Genomic DNA, 13,121 nt, shown 5'->3' on the forward strand with positions numbered 1-13,121 from the left:
GCACTTCGAAGTGAAAAATATTAGCTGGGGGCAGGCGCGGTTGCCCCTATAGCGCACAGGATCAGTGAACCCCCAGTAATATACGATAATCACCTCGAGAATGAACAATAAACAATGTCTTTACATTTTCACATTATTTCGCTAAAAATTCTACACAATAAGTCATGTATTTGTGCCCGTAATACGGTGAACTCTTTTGCTGAGAAGAAGAAACCGCGATTCGGCCACCCTGATACAGACCCTCAGTTGAACCCCCGCAGGACAGCTCTTGCCATTGTGAAAGCTTCGTGCGGGAGCAGAAGCTCGAGGAGGGTATAGGACAAAATACATGGAAGATGAGATTTGAAGAACCTATGTGCCACCCAACGGTCATGCGCAGTTCGTTCTCTCGCAGAAGGCGCGGGACAAGGCTCCGATCTTGCTGCTTCCTCCCTTCCAGTGTTGCTGTGTGCGGTTCAAGTTTGAAGCGCACACATTACATATTCAATATTCTCTTTGTATCATTTTTGTACCGAACGTCTTGGAATAAATGCAAGATTGTGGCAGAGATGGATGAGTGGAAACAAATAAAAGCTGGAATTAGATGCGATGAATTAAAATAAAGGAGATACATTACCAAAATAGCTCGTGCATGCATTCAGAGGTTTTTCCTTAAAGGTGGAAACACTTCGGGTTCGCGAAAGAGAAAGAATGGCGCGAAGACGTGACTCGCTGTCGCTCGGTGTCAATCGTCTCAAGCCTGTTAGTTTTTGAAGTGCTTGGATACTTGTTGGAAAGTATTAAGTGAAGCTGCGAGTGAAGCGAGGGATGGACTTTACCTAGGTTATGTCATTTAATGCAGTGTAGGCGTTGCTGTCCGCGCAGGTAAGAAATGACCGATAGAAATGCACATAATTAACTTAAACAAACTTCCTTGTCCCCTGAAAAAAAGCGTGTGCTGGTCGACCAGCCCCAAATTTGAACAAAGCTATCTTGTATCAATGAAAGGGTCTCAGGTTCGATTTCTAGTATGCACATGCCATTAGTTGCCATTTCCCTTTAATAAATGTAGGACCAGTTCTGATTAGTCGGCATGGACGTCCGGAAGGGGAAAAGGGGGCAGCCCCCATGGAAATTGAATGTAAACCAAAAATTATATATTACACGCATATAATTTAATTTCAGTCACAGTAATTTTTGGTAATTATTATAAAAGCGTTGCAGTAACTTCAGACTGAAGGAGTGTTTTTTGCTCCTCCTGAGGAAAAAATATATTACTTGCCCCTACTTGAGGACGTCCATTCCAACAAAACTCAACTTTTTTCATAAAGGCACAATTTATTGTAGTTTCAGCCCTAAATTTATTCGCACACCCCTAATACAAAACCTTATACTCCCAGATAAAAAAAAATTCTGGACAAATCTTTTAAGCCCGCCCCCCATCCTTTTGTTAGGCGAAGGAAGTTTATTTTGCGGAAACTGAATATATGTCACATGACTTCAGTGAACCCCCGGGTAAATAATGCACGAGCCGCGCCTGGCTGGGGGGAATGCTCATATGGTTTAACATGGTAACACTGAAGCAGCTGGGAGGATGCAACTCCCCCCCCCCCAACACTCACACACTTCAAACACTGCACCCAACACAAGCCAAAGCAACACCAGACATGATGTTGTCTACCACTTCGTACACTGTTAGGTTAGGAGTGGTAGGTTTGTTGCTGGTAGCAATTATTCAGAATTTAAGTGTAAAATAAATCCATTTTAGAATGGAGAACTGAACCTGGTAGCACATAACTTGAACACCATACAAACATGGTACATAAAGTAACAACAGGGAAGAAATATACATAATTTTAATTCAATATAGATAATGAAATGAACCTGACAAAAAAAACTTACTGCATCAATGCCACAAAACTTGAGATATCCTATCTTTATGCTAAAAAGCATGATGTGTGTAAATCTAGTATGAACACATGTACAGAATGAAGAGAAGAAGGTCTAGAAAAGAAAACCTATTACAAATAGACCTTGGATTTAAGGTTCTAAAAAAGTGCTTTTAGGTTCCCAAAATTGGCTCTAAAAATCTTAAATTAGGCTTGAAAAATCCTGAAGTAAGTTTCAAAAAACTTAAAATGATTCAAAATACCTGAAAAATACTGATTACTCTCGGATTAAAATTTATGGATAATCGAGTTTGGACTCCAATTAAAAATTAACCAGTAGACCTACATGAAAAGAAGTTAGATCAAAATTTAGCTTATTCCATTCTATGTTAATCTATGCTAACAAATTTTTTTCAGGTATGACTTCTATTTTTTATTGTCGTGAGAACAAAAAAGTGATTTTTTTTTAGTTTTGCAATTGACTGCTCTCTTTCAAATTCTATAAATAAAAAACGGGTGGTCCGATCGTGATGACATTTTAATATGGCGCAGACAGAAAGGTTATAATAAACACAATTCTTGATTTTCAGATTTTTGAAAATTGTCAAATAAACATTCTTATCAACTTGAAGCTCTTTGAATCGGTTTTTAAAATCTATTATCATTGTTAATTCACATTGTGAAACCGATTTTATGCAGATTTTTATTCAACAGAATAAAGATCATGGTTGGCATTTTGGCCGATTATTTTATATTGGTACAGTAGATATCGATTATTGGTATCAGAAAATTTTACATCCGTAGTATATCGGTATCGGTAAAAATTAATATGAATACACTTTCTGTTAGAAAGAGCAAAACTAATTGAAGAATAAAATGACATGTCTGTGCATATAATTAAGGACTAAGGTTGCAGGTTTTTTCAAACCGTTTTATAGTGTATAATATATAAAACAAAATTTTGACAATCAGAAGTTTACAAATTGACAATATCTATTAATCTGTACTGCAAAATAAACATACTCATATCTAAAGCACCAAAGTACGAATCTAGATTAATGAAGTTATAATTATTAATGTATATTAGTTGTAATTGTTATTATCAACAGGTAGGAGGATATTCAAGTCACTCAGATGTACTTCATTGGGACTCGTTGATCAATTAGATGATTTTCCCTGAGATTTCCAGGTTCTCTAGGCGTGTGGGAACCTTTAAAGGGATCTGCAATGTGCCTTCATTGGGAATGAAACCTTGGACTCCTTAGTTCTAAGAACACCTCCTCCCTAACCTACTCATGCTGGAACAGGATCATGATTACTTTGAATAAATTTTAGCAAAAAATGCAGGCTTGACCAGGAATCTAACGAGTCTCCAACATACTGTGCCACTGCTTTACTATACTATAATTTATGATTTAATCTGCAAAGTAGATAATGTCATGTAGGCTATAGTGTAAAGACAACCAATTAGAAAACACTGCTCTTCATCATCCTACAGAAAATTGTAATTGCACGACTAATTGGCCCAAGTTCCTTTTGTTTCATTGCAATTTTATCATGCTACAAATGCAATTTTAGCATGATTCGCTTTCGATTTACTTCTGTTAATACACACTGCCGAGTTTTAGCGATTACTTAAGATTTTGTTCAATATATGCTTTCCAGAGGCTTGAGAAGAATTAAAAAGTTGTTTAAATAAAATAACAACATTGTTAAATATGTTAACCAATAGCGCTGCCGTAGAGTAGATATTGCAGAAGACATATTTTGTCTGCAGCCGACAAGCAAAGATGGAGGCCCATTTCCACTAACTGAAGAGGTAACAAGGAGAGAGGGTGCCAATGCAAGGGAAGAGCAGGGGATGACTTTGGGCACGGCCATCTTTAATCCGAGAGAGGCCGGAGCCTTCAATTTGGCAACCCTGTAAACCGTGACATCCGTCGGCCGATGTTATTCGGAAGTAACATTAGAGAATGGACGTCCAAACGTAAAAAAGTAAAATTTTCTGTAGGCTATTCATCCCGTAATCACTTAATTTGCTCAAATTGTAATCGCTAGTTTATTCAATGTTATTTTTCATAAGTAAAGCAGTATAATTAAGGTACTTATGTTTTCCGCGAAGCTGTTTTACATTACTTTCTATTATTTCGTTGGAGGATGGTGGCAGTGGTTACCGAAATTAATAGAATATCATGTAAAACAGCTTTGCGGAAAACGTGAGTACCTTAATTATCTATTACCACGTCTCTCATTCCCATAGAATGAATAATGATTGATTGATTGATTTAGTTTATTTTACTTCGCGTTTTGTGCCTCTTGGCTAATTTGCGAAGATGGGGATGAGTGATGAAATTATGAAATTGATGAATGGACATTCACAAACAACCAAGCCCGAGCCGGATTCGAACCCGGGACCCTTGGCGTCGCAGCGCGATGTGCTAACCACTGGGCCCATAGTATGAATAAAGCAGTATGTTATTAACTTGATAAAAATATGCATAAAGTTTTTGAGCCGCATACCAGCATTTCACGGAGCATTCCGTACTTTTCACATGTGGTGAATAATCAAATTTAATAAATATCCAATCATTATATCATTATGATTTTTAATTGTGTGCAAAATATATCAGCGACGTCGAAAAGCTATAACCATAACATAGAGGCAGACTAATTTAAAACATGTTTACGCAAAAAGCAAATTCCACGCTGAGAAAAGTTCTGTGCTTGAGGCACCACACGCTAAGCTTTAATGTTACTCGTATTAAGTACAAGGGCGAAACTACAACACACACACAAAAATCGTATAACCTCTAAGAGCATAAAACTTAACAGGCCTAACCTAATGAAAACAGTAGAACACAACACTCATTCCTTCACTGTAACATAGGCTATCTCCGCAAGAGAAAAACAATGGAAATGTAAAACTAATTCCTAAACCATGCAAAATTATCCACCTTCTCTCAGGGAGTATATAGCCACCAACATCAGAAATGTCACTTGTTTGTAAATATTTATTTTAAGTTAATTAATTTCGTGGAAGGCATTATTTTAGCCTTGTACATATATATGCACACAAAACAAATATACACTCATAACCACATCGTAATTACAATGTATTGTCTGTTGAATAAAATCTTATGTTCAAGATACATTTTACACTCTGTAATACTCGCGAATGCTGGTTTATCGTATCCAGAACTACTCTTACGTCTTACTTTTAAAACTGTAAAGCCAGTGTATTAGTTCTTCCATCTCTTAAATATTTAGTTTCTAAAGAGTTTCTAATGTCATTCCAACATTCTAGCAAATAAAATAGCGTCAAACTACTGCACACATTATTGGAAAGTTCCATGCTGCATATGATATGTAATGTAGGCCTTACATTTTCTGTTTATTTCCAGTTATTTAACGATAAATTTCCATTTCTATTGTTAATGTATGTTTTCCAATTACATCGTAATGTCAATCTTCTGTTCACGTATTCCCTTGTTTCTTTAAAAATCAACATCAATTTTGCTATTCACTTTTTTTTTTTTTTTTTTTTTTTTTTTTGTAGCTTGATCTTTAAGCCGGCGAGACAGCATTGTCAAATTTCAGGATTCAGACTTTGGGAAATTATTTCGCAATTTTCAGTATCTAGTTGTGACATTTTTAGTAGTCTTGTATTAAAGGTGCCTAATATGTTTGGATGTTTATCTTGGATGTGTTGCCATGAAGTTTGAACTACTCAATCCCCCTCACCCCACATCTACATTTTGGTAATAGTGATTCATGTGGTAGAGAGAGGGAGTGTATATTTAATGTTTGTTACTTAGCGTTGCTTTTCTGCCTCTTCTAGCTAATCGCGACAGTGAGTGATAACGTGAAATAGGTGAAGACACACTCACAAACAGTGGCGCAACCACAAGGAGGGCAGGGGCATTGTCCCCCCCCCCAATCTTGGAGAGAAGTCCATTCTAGGGGGGACAAACATTAAAATAAAAAAAGACTAACAGAATCTAAGAATAGCAGGAGAAATGAATACTCGGGATGGAATTAGTTTTCCCATGTTTCTTACATTTTTATTCCAGATGGCCAAGAGCACTTGCAGGAGGGCTCCCATCGATTTCAAATTTTATACAAAAAAAATACATTTAGTAAATTTTTTTCTCGCTTCCCTGACAATTTCTCCTATTCTTATAGTCAAGTTCAGAATTTTCTTGCTATGGGGTAGTGGGAGTCGGCCCTGTGAGCCAAACGATCTAAATGAAAAAAATGTTAAAGAGAATGCCATGGCACCCCGTGAAATTATTTGGACCCTATTAAATCAATATTGATTTCATATTGTAAAAAATTGAATGTAAAAGAATTTTCTGGCTCACTTAGATCCCAACATGATTATTTTTTGTAAAAAAAGGTAAAGTGCTCCCCCTGCGCTTAGCACCACGCCATAAAGGCATATAGGGGGTGTGGGGGTAACGCCCCACACTTTCTTGATCCGGTCATGAGTGGGGGTGATGTCATCAGCATCACGCCCCGGACCACCTTTACCTCCCAGGGTTTCCCCCAGGTACCCATGTCATTCGACGCTGGGTGGGAGCCGGGGCCACTTCCAACGTTAGAAAAGTTCCCGGATTTGAACCGGCCAGGGATCGAACCCGGGACCTTGAGCATGGTAGTCAGACGCGGTACCGACTGAGCCACCGTGGCCTTAATGTAACGCATTCTAAATTACCAGAGACAGAAGTAAGACCAAATATGTACTTCAGACTGTTGCTACTGAACAGTTTTGTGTTAAATGCATGAACCATTTCTTTTGAGGAAAAGAAGAATGCACATTTGAGAGACAATTTGCATACGTTTTACTGTTAATTTCTTATGAAGCGGATGAATTGATTATGTAATGTATAAATAATATTAAAGAAACTTTGAATACGTACACAATTTAGCGTTAACATGTTGCATATGTATTTTCTTGTTTTTAACCTAACTCCATGTCAGTGGCGGACCCAGAAGTTACAGTTGAGAGGGGTGAATTTTAGTTGGGCAGTTCACCTCACCGAGAATCAGTTCTGATCTAAACTTGCACCGTTTTATGCAAACAATATATAGCACCTTACTCCAAACAGGGACAAGGCTGACTTCCATGTTCTAGAGACTGGAGTATTGTCTTGCTAAAATAGATGTCCAGGGCTGGAATAAGTTAATAATATGGTTATCGCAATTCCTCCCATTTACATGGTAAACAGAACGATCATAGGAGGAATAAAGTGAATAAATAAAGAAAAAAAAAAGGTTCTTTCAAGGGGTCTCGGATTCGATACCATTTTGAGGCATATTGCACAGTAGTTGAGATCCAAATTTAAACTCTAGGTCCAATTCCGAGAACAAGGTAAACTTTAATCAAACCTTAAAACAATATTCTTAAGTGTGTTAAACTTAGTGATAAAAGACAAAACATTTGAATCTTCAAAAATATTATGCATAGTAATATATCCAAACTTCAGACAGTTGGGAGGGGCGATCACCCCTATTGCCCTCCCCCTGGATCTGCACCTGCTCCATGTTGTATATGTGTAAAATATATGTTGTACATGAAAGTTGTACGTGTCATTTATGTACAAAAAAAAAAAAGAATTATGTTGTCATGCATGTCTTTAAAAAATACAGTTTGTGTGCTTGTTTTCCATTATTATCTAATGTGAAATTGAACATGTTGGAAAAATATTTCAAATCATTTGTTCCAACACAAATGCTTTAGCACAGTCTTCTACCCCTTTTTGTGTGATTTACGACGGTAATAACGTATTTTATGCTACTGTTATTACTACCACCACCACCACCACCACCACTATATTATTATTATTAGTATTATTGGCATGTATGTCCTGGTACTTGTACCCTTCTCTCTCTAGACAAAAAATCGTGCTCAAAATGAACACTCAGGCTGGGGTTCGATAGCGTTTCACATTTATTATTTCTGTTAGAAAGTGATAGAATTTGTAGTTTGATACGGGTTACACTAGGTATCTTGTGAAGTGTGAATATCAATTTCAAATCTTATGAATTAATTCTCTTGTTCAAACGCATCAAATATGATAAGCAACATAGATGTGTGTTATGATATGCATTTTGTATAGGAAAATGTGAGTGAAAACCCTGACTGTTGGCATGATATCGATTCCATAGCATATTATATATTACTTATATACATACGTATTGCTCTTTGAATTTAAAAGGTGGTAAAAATAAATGCTATTTGCAACAGCGAAACTATCAATGAGATTGCATACATTAAGAACGGAAAATGCCATACTTCGATTGCTTGTAACATCCAAAGTAGAATTGGACAATCAAATAATTACTGAGAAAAGTTGTTTGCCTTGATGCCCTGTATACCCTGTGAAAGTTATCGGTGTTATTGGGCAGCATCCTATGTATATAGGTTCAAGAAAATGACAAGTAGAAAAAAGTTGCAGTGAAATAAATATGATTGAAAATCTCTCAAATTGTATTCTATTTATTTTCTTATATTTATGATATTACAATCTGTCTGTAACAGATGTTGTCTGTTAAAATACCTTATGCACAACCTTATTTTAACAAAAAATTCTGTCAACTTTTCTGCTGTGGAGTGGATTCTCCTAATTTTATTCATAAATCTTAAGCCATTCTGTGACTGGCAGAAATTAGTATCAGCATAAAAAAAACCCTGATATTTGGGCCTTGTATGCTTATGTTCAAAAGTGGTGGCGATAAGCAGCCCAGAGAACTCGTGCTGCGGGGATGGGGTAAGGAGAAGGAGGCCCCTTATATAGTTTGGTTTCGTACCATAGTCATTAAGGAATGTTTTTTTTTACAATGTAAAGAGGATACAAAATTTCACTCTATGAAACTTAATATGAAATATTAATGATGACACTGTAATCCAAAAAGTCATTGATCAATCAAGGGATTCCTATTTGTTTGTCGGGTGTTAAACAAATGTATTTCAACAATAAAATAATATAACTCACACACAATATTTTTACGTTATGTTTAACATAACCAGTAGGCAAACATTGTCTGTACTCTAGTGAAGCAAGGGACTAAAGGACCCATGTTTTAATGTTTTAGCAAGTACAAAAAAAATGTATTTCAAATTTTTACACAATTCTTCCATAACACAACACAATGGTGTTGTTGGATTCTAGTTAGATTCCTTTGTGTGTAAAAACCTTGAATACTGGAAACTAAGAGGGAAACATCATGAGGCACGATTCACAAAGGGCTCCCTCAATCAGTTCTGCAGAGAAGCCCAAAGCTGTTGGTACATATTAATCATCTCTTGGACAATATCGACCTGTAATTTAGATGCCTCAGATTAGATATTCAGTGATGGCACATTTAAATATCAAGTAGACAAAGTATCGATTATCCTATTTATGTTAAACCTTATCTTTGGCAGTCCGGAAATGTCATTATCGAAATATTGTTATTTGATGTTGCTTGAACTTTTCTTGATCGTTGGAGTTTCAAGATATCACCCCTTCCTGTTACTTATCACTTTTGGGGGGAGGGGGGCAAGTGGCACTGTGTACCCTGCTATATCTAGCAATTCGACACAATATATTTAAAATTTTGGCTCGGGTACCCTTTTCTACACCCTCGATTTTTCGCACATTTCAAATATTCTCGTTACGAAAATTAGTTCTTCATAAGAAACGATGTTTCTAAATAGCACGGAAAGTAATTTTTTTAGATCTACGTGCTAGGAAACTTACGTTTTTCAATATTTAGATTCCTTATGTAACGTCGAAATGGTTTTGCAGGGATTTGATCATGGCGCATCTTGGATTCATGTCACAGGCGCATGCCTGAACATTTTCTTTTTCTTCTTATCTTTGACTTGTGCAATGGGATAATTTGCAATTTTATCTTGTTATGAATGACTTGTGCAATGGGATAATTTGCGATTTCAATATATTATTTATGTAATTTATTGGCGGATTGGATATTTGAGACATTGCAATTGTTTTGTGCGACTTTAGACATTGGAATTGATTTGTGTGACATTGAATTAAGACAAAAGGACTAAATATGAGATTGACACACGTTCAACGGATGAAGGACAGAGGACTTTGTTTGACGAGACATACGGGACATTGTAATTGACTTACAGGGAGATGGTCTGCTGCCCCACGAACCATTGGCGCTAGCCCCACAAACCATTGGCGCTAGCCTCACGAACCATTGGCGCTAGCCCCACGAACCATTGGCGCTAGCCCCACGAACCATTTACGCTAGCCCCACGAACCATTGGCGCTAGCCCCACGAACCATTGGCGCTAGCCCCACGAACCATTGGCGCGTGGATAGGTTAGTTCAGTTAGGTTGAGATCGATAGTTAAAATTTGGTGTCATGTTAGTATCACGATCTAGAAATTGGAAATAATTGCGAACCATTTCAAATGACAAAATTTCAACTTTAAACGGCTGTACAGTCGTAAATACTTCTTTCCGCGCTCCAATTTTTTTTATTCACAAATAGGATCAAATAATGTTCATAATGAAAAAAAAAAAATTCAAAATTCGAGGGTGTAGAATAGGGTACCCGACCCAAAATTTTCCCCATCTAGAATTGACTTCGCCCTCCCCTACTAAGAATTCCTGGCTACAGGCCTGCATTGGATTGGCAGAAAAGAGCTGAATCCCACCTAAAGTGGGGATGTACTATTTCTGTGAAGCAACTAGAGCTAGACTACAAAGCCAAGGCTGGATTGAACTACAACTGAGACCGGTTGGGTAATAGATGAAAATATAGTTCCTTGGTGCGATTCGTGATTTGGACAAACCTTGCTCCAAAAAACTAAGTTGGCAACAGTAGTACGTAAAGCTGGACTTCCCTTCCACAATTTGACTATTGCTGGAGGAGCGGAATTCTGTCGTCCGCTCACCACGCAAATGTCAAAGTGACCCTAAAAATGTGTTTTCTTCTTCTTCCCTTTTCCACCTCATTTGCAAAGAAACAAATGAAAAATTGACAAGGCTTGACCACTGTTCATTGGATTTTCGTTGTTACTGTCTCATGAGTGGTAGGTAGTTCTTGCTAGAAGTGTTTGTGGCTAAATCACTGACCTGACTGAAAAAAAAAGGCAGAAGGCATGTTTGTGGGGGGGGGGGGGGGATAAATGATAATGTCAACTGTCATACTGAGGGCCGGTAACACTTTTGAAAAAGTCGCGCCACTGATGCTTTTGTAGTTAGGTTAGGCAGGCCAGGTTTGGTTCTCTTAGCATTAAAAAAAAAGTCCCTAAATGCATTCTAGTAAGGTTCCGATTTACTTCTAAATGAATTCCCACTAGTGTAAGATACTTACAGTCGCTTGTCAACGGAAAATACATTGTCCATGGAAAGCGCATATGCTTGAGTAAGGTAATTCAGTTGTGTTTCCTTTTCAACATAAAGAACTTATTTCGAAATCCAAACATTGCTAATTACTTTAAGGAAGGTTTAAATTTCGTGTGACAATGATTGCCAAAATTCTACGATAATTAGTCTTCCGGCAATACTGCATAATCGACCCTTCTGTTTTACATTTCAGCATAAAAAAGAAAATATGTTGGCTCGTAGTACTTAATTCGAGCTTCGATTTGGCACTTTGCATTTTTCAATTCGTTGTGCCTGTTCTGTGAAATAATACAAACTTTCTAACATTACTGTACTTGCCATTGTGTTTTCCTTTATCGAAATCCATGTTGTAAAGACACTTTATTGCCAGGTGAAACTTTGGTTTTTAACATGGATATGTTTGTGAATTTCCACTAGGATTTAGCTTTCCTTATTTCGTGTTTTCATCTGTATTTATGATTTTCAGTTATTTTTGGATATTGAAGTTTCTATTTTTTAATAGCTGTTAATTATTTTCGTTATTTTAAAAGGTTTTGTCTGGGAAATATATGGTTTTTGGTTATTTTATTATCCAAGATGGTCTTAGCGTGTGCAATAAGGGAGACCTTGACTTCACTTGTATCCCTTATCACAGAACATGAGGACAACCATGCCTTGTGACGTTTCTCGAACAATGCTTATGTTGTTAGGTTAGGTCAGTTAAGTTTGGTTCTTAGTATAAATACAATGTAAATGTATTATTTACGCTAGGATAACTAAACCCAATAAGCCTAACATAACAATTTAGGCATTTAACTTTCATCTTCACCCAAATTAGGCTCATTATGTTTCATTTTTAATGGAGGTTCCTAAAACTTAAAACTATGTTCTTTCGGTAAAATTTAAGTATCCCCGAAAAGCATTTCTTCAAATTTACAGGAGAAATTACTTACCGAATGCAGTTTCTTTAGAATTGTGGAAGTGTTTTCTCGCATCGTTCATTCAATTTTGCCGGTAAATCATGTATTTTTCGATATAAACGTGTGACCGATGCAAGAAAGCTCTTGCATCCATTTACTTCCAGGTGGATTTAGCCTGTGTGATGACCTAATCCCGGTCAGTGTTTCCAAACACGTGTTTTTGTAACTGAAGAAGGTATGTTTCCGCAAATGGTTTTTGGGGCTATGTGTCAATGGTTCGTGGGGCTATGCGAGAATGGTGTGTGGGGCTACGCATATTTTTTTCGAAACCAATTTTTAACTATTGTAACCTATACGTGACCCTACCTAACCTAACCTTACCGGAAATGGTTCATGGGGCTAGGTATGTATTTTTGGTGGAGTGGGGTGGAAACACAGCATGCCGACTACGGTAGTGAAACTGTGACCGCCATTTAGTGTTACTAAAGGGAAAAAGAAACGAACAAAACTTACATCATACGTCGAAAATATAGATTATTTCCGTGAAAAAATCGAAATGGCACCTTCAAGAATCCTTAGGAATGCAGAATACGTAAGTACCAATGTGAAAAAGAAGAAAATAAAGGAATTTCAGGCGTTTCGGGGATACTTAACATTTAATTCTTATACTGTGTGATTTATGCTATTTTGATATGTCTTCGTATTGTGTTATGAACTGACATTTGGAGTTTAAACATATACATTTCTTTGATAGACCTACAGTTCTTTAGCAATACATTCTAACCTCTGTTACCAGACTGAGCTGTTGTTGCTGTAGAAGTTCCGAAAGACGACGTGCCAGGATGTGTAAAAGGCGATACGGTACCAATCTGGCTTGAAAATGCCATTATTGCGGAGTTAATTGCAGATCCTCACAATTTTTTTTAATATTCCAGTACAAACTTATCCAAACTTCTTGCCTCGCACAACAAACATTTATAATGTCA

The 13,121-nt window shown here is 37.0% G+C and overlaps 1 protein-coding gene across 1 annotated transcript in view; it reads right to left on the reverse strand.

The window, feature by feature from the left end:
• The window catches only part of Nup54 (nuclear pore complex protein Nup54), a 44,505-nt gene extending 31,384 nt beyond the window's left edge, over positions 1 to 13,121 (reverse strand). Inside the window, exon 1 of the mRNA XM_083119703.1 lies at positions 12,920 to 13,121. Coding sequence (XP_082975829.1) covers positions 12,920 to 13,022 — 103 coding nt within the window. The 5' untranslated portion in view covers positions 13,023 to 13,121. The remainder of the gene's footprint in view (positions 1 to 12,919) is intronic.

The sequence above is a fragment of the Lepisma saccharinum genome, chromosome 3 (assembly GCF_977018435.1).
Source record: "Lepisma saccharinum chromosome 3, izLepSacc3.1, whole genome shotgun sequence".
Taxonomy (NCBI): domain Eukaryota; kingdom Metazoa; phylum Arthropoda; class Insecta; order Zygentoma; family Lepismatidae; genus Lepisma; species Lepisma saccharinum.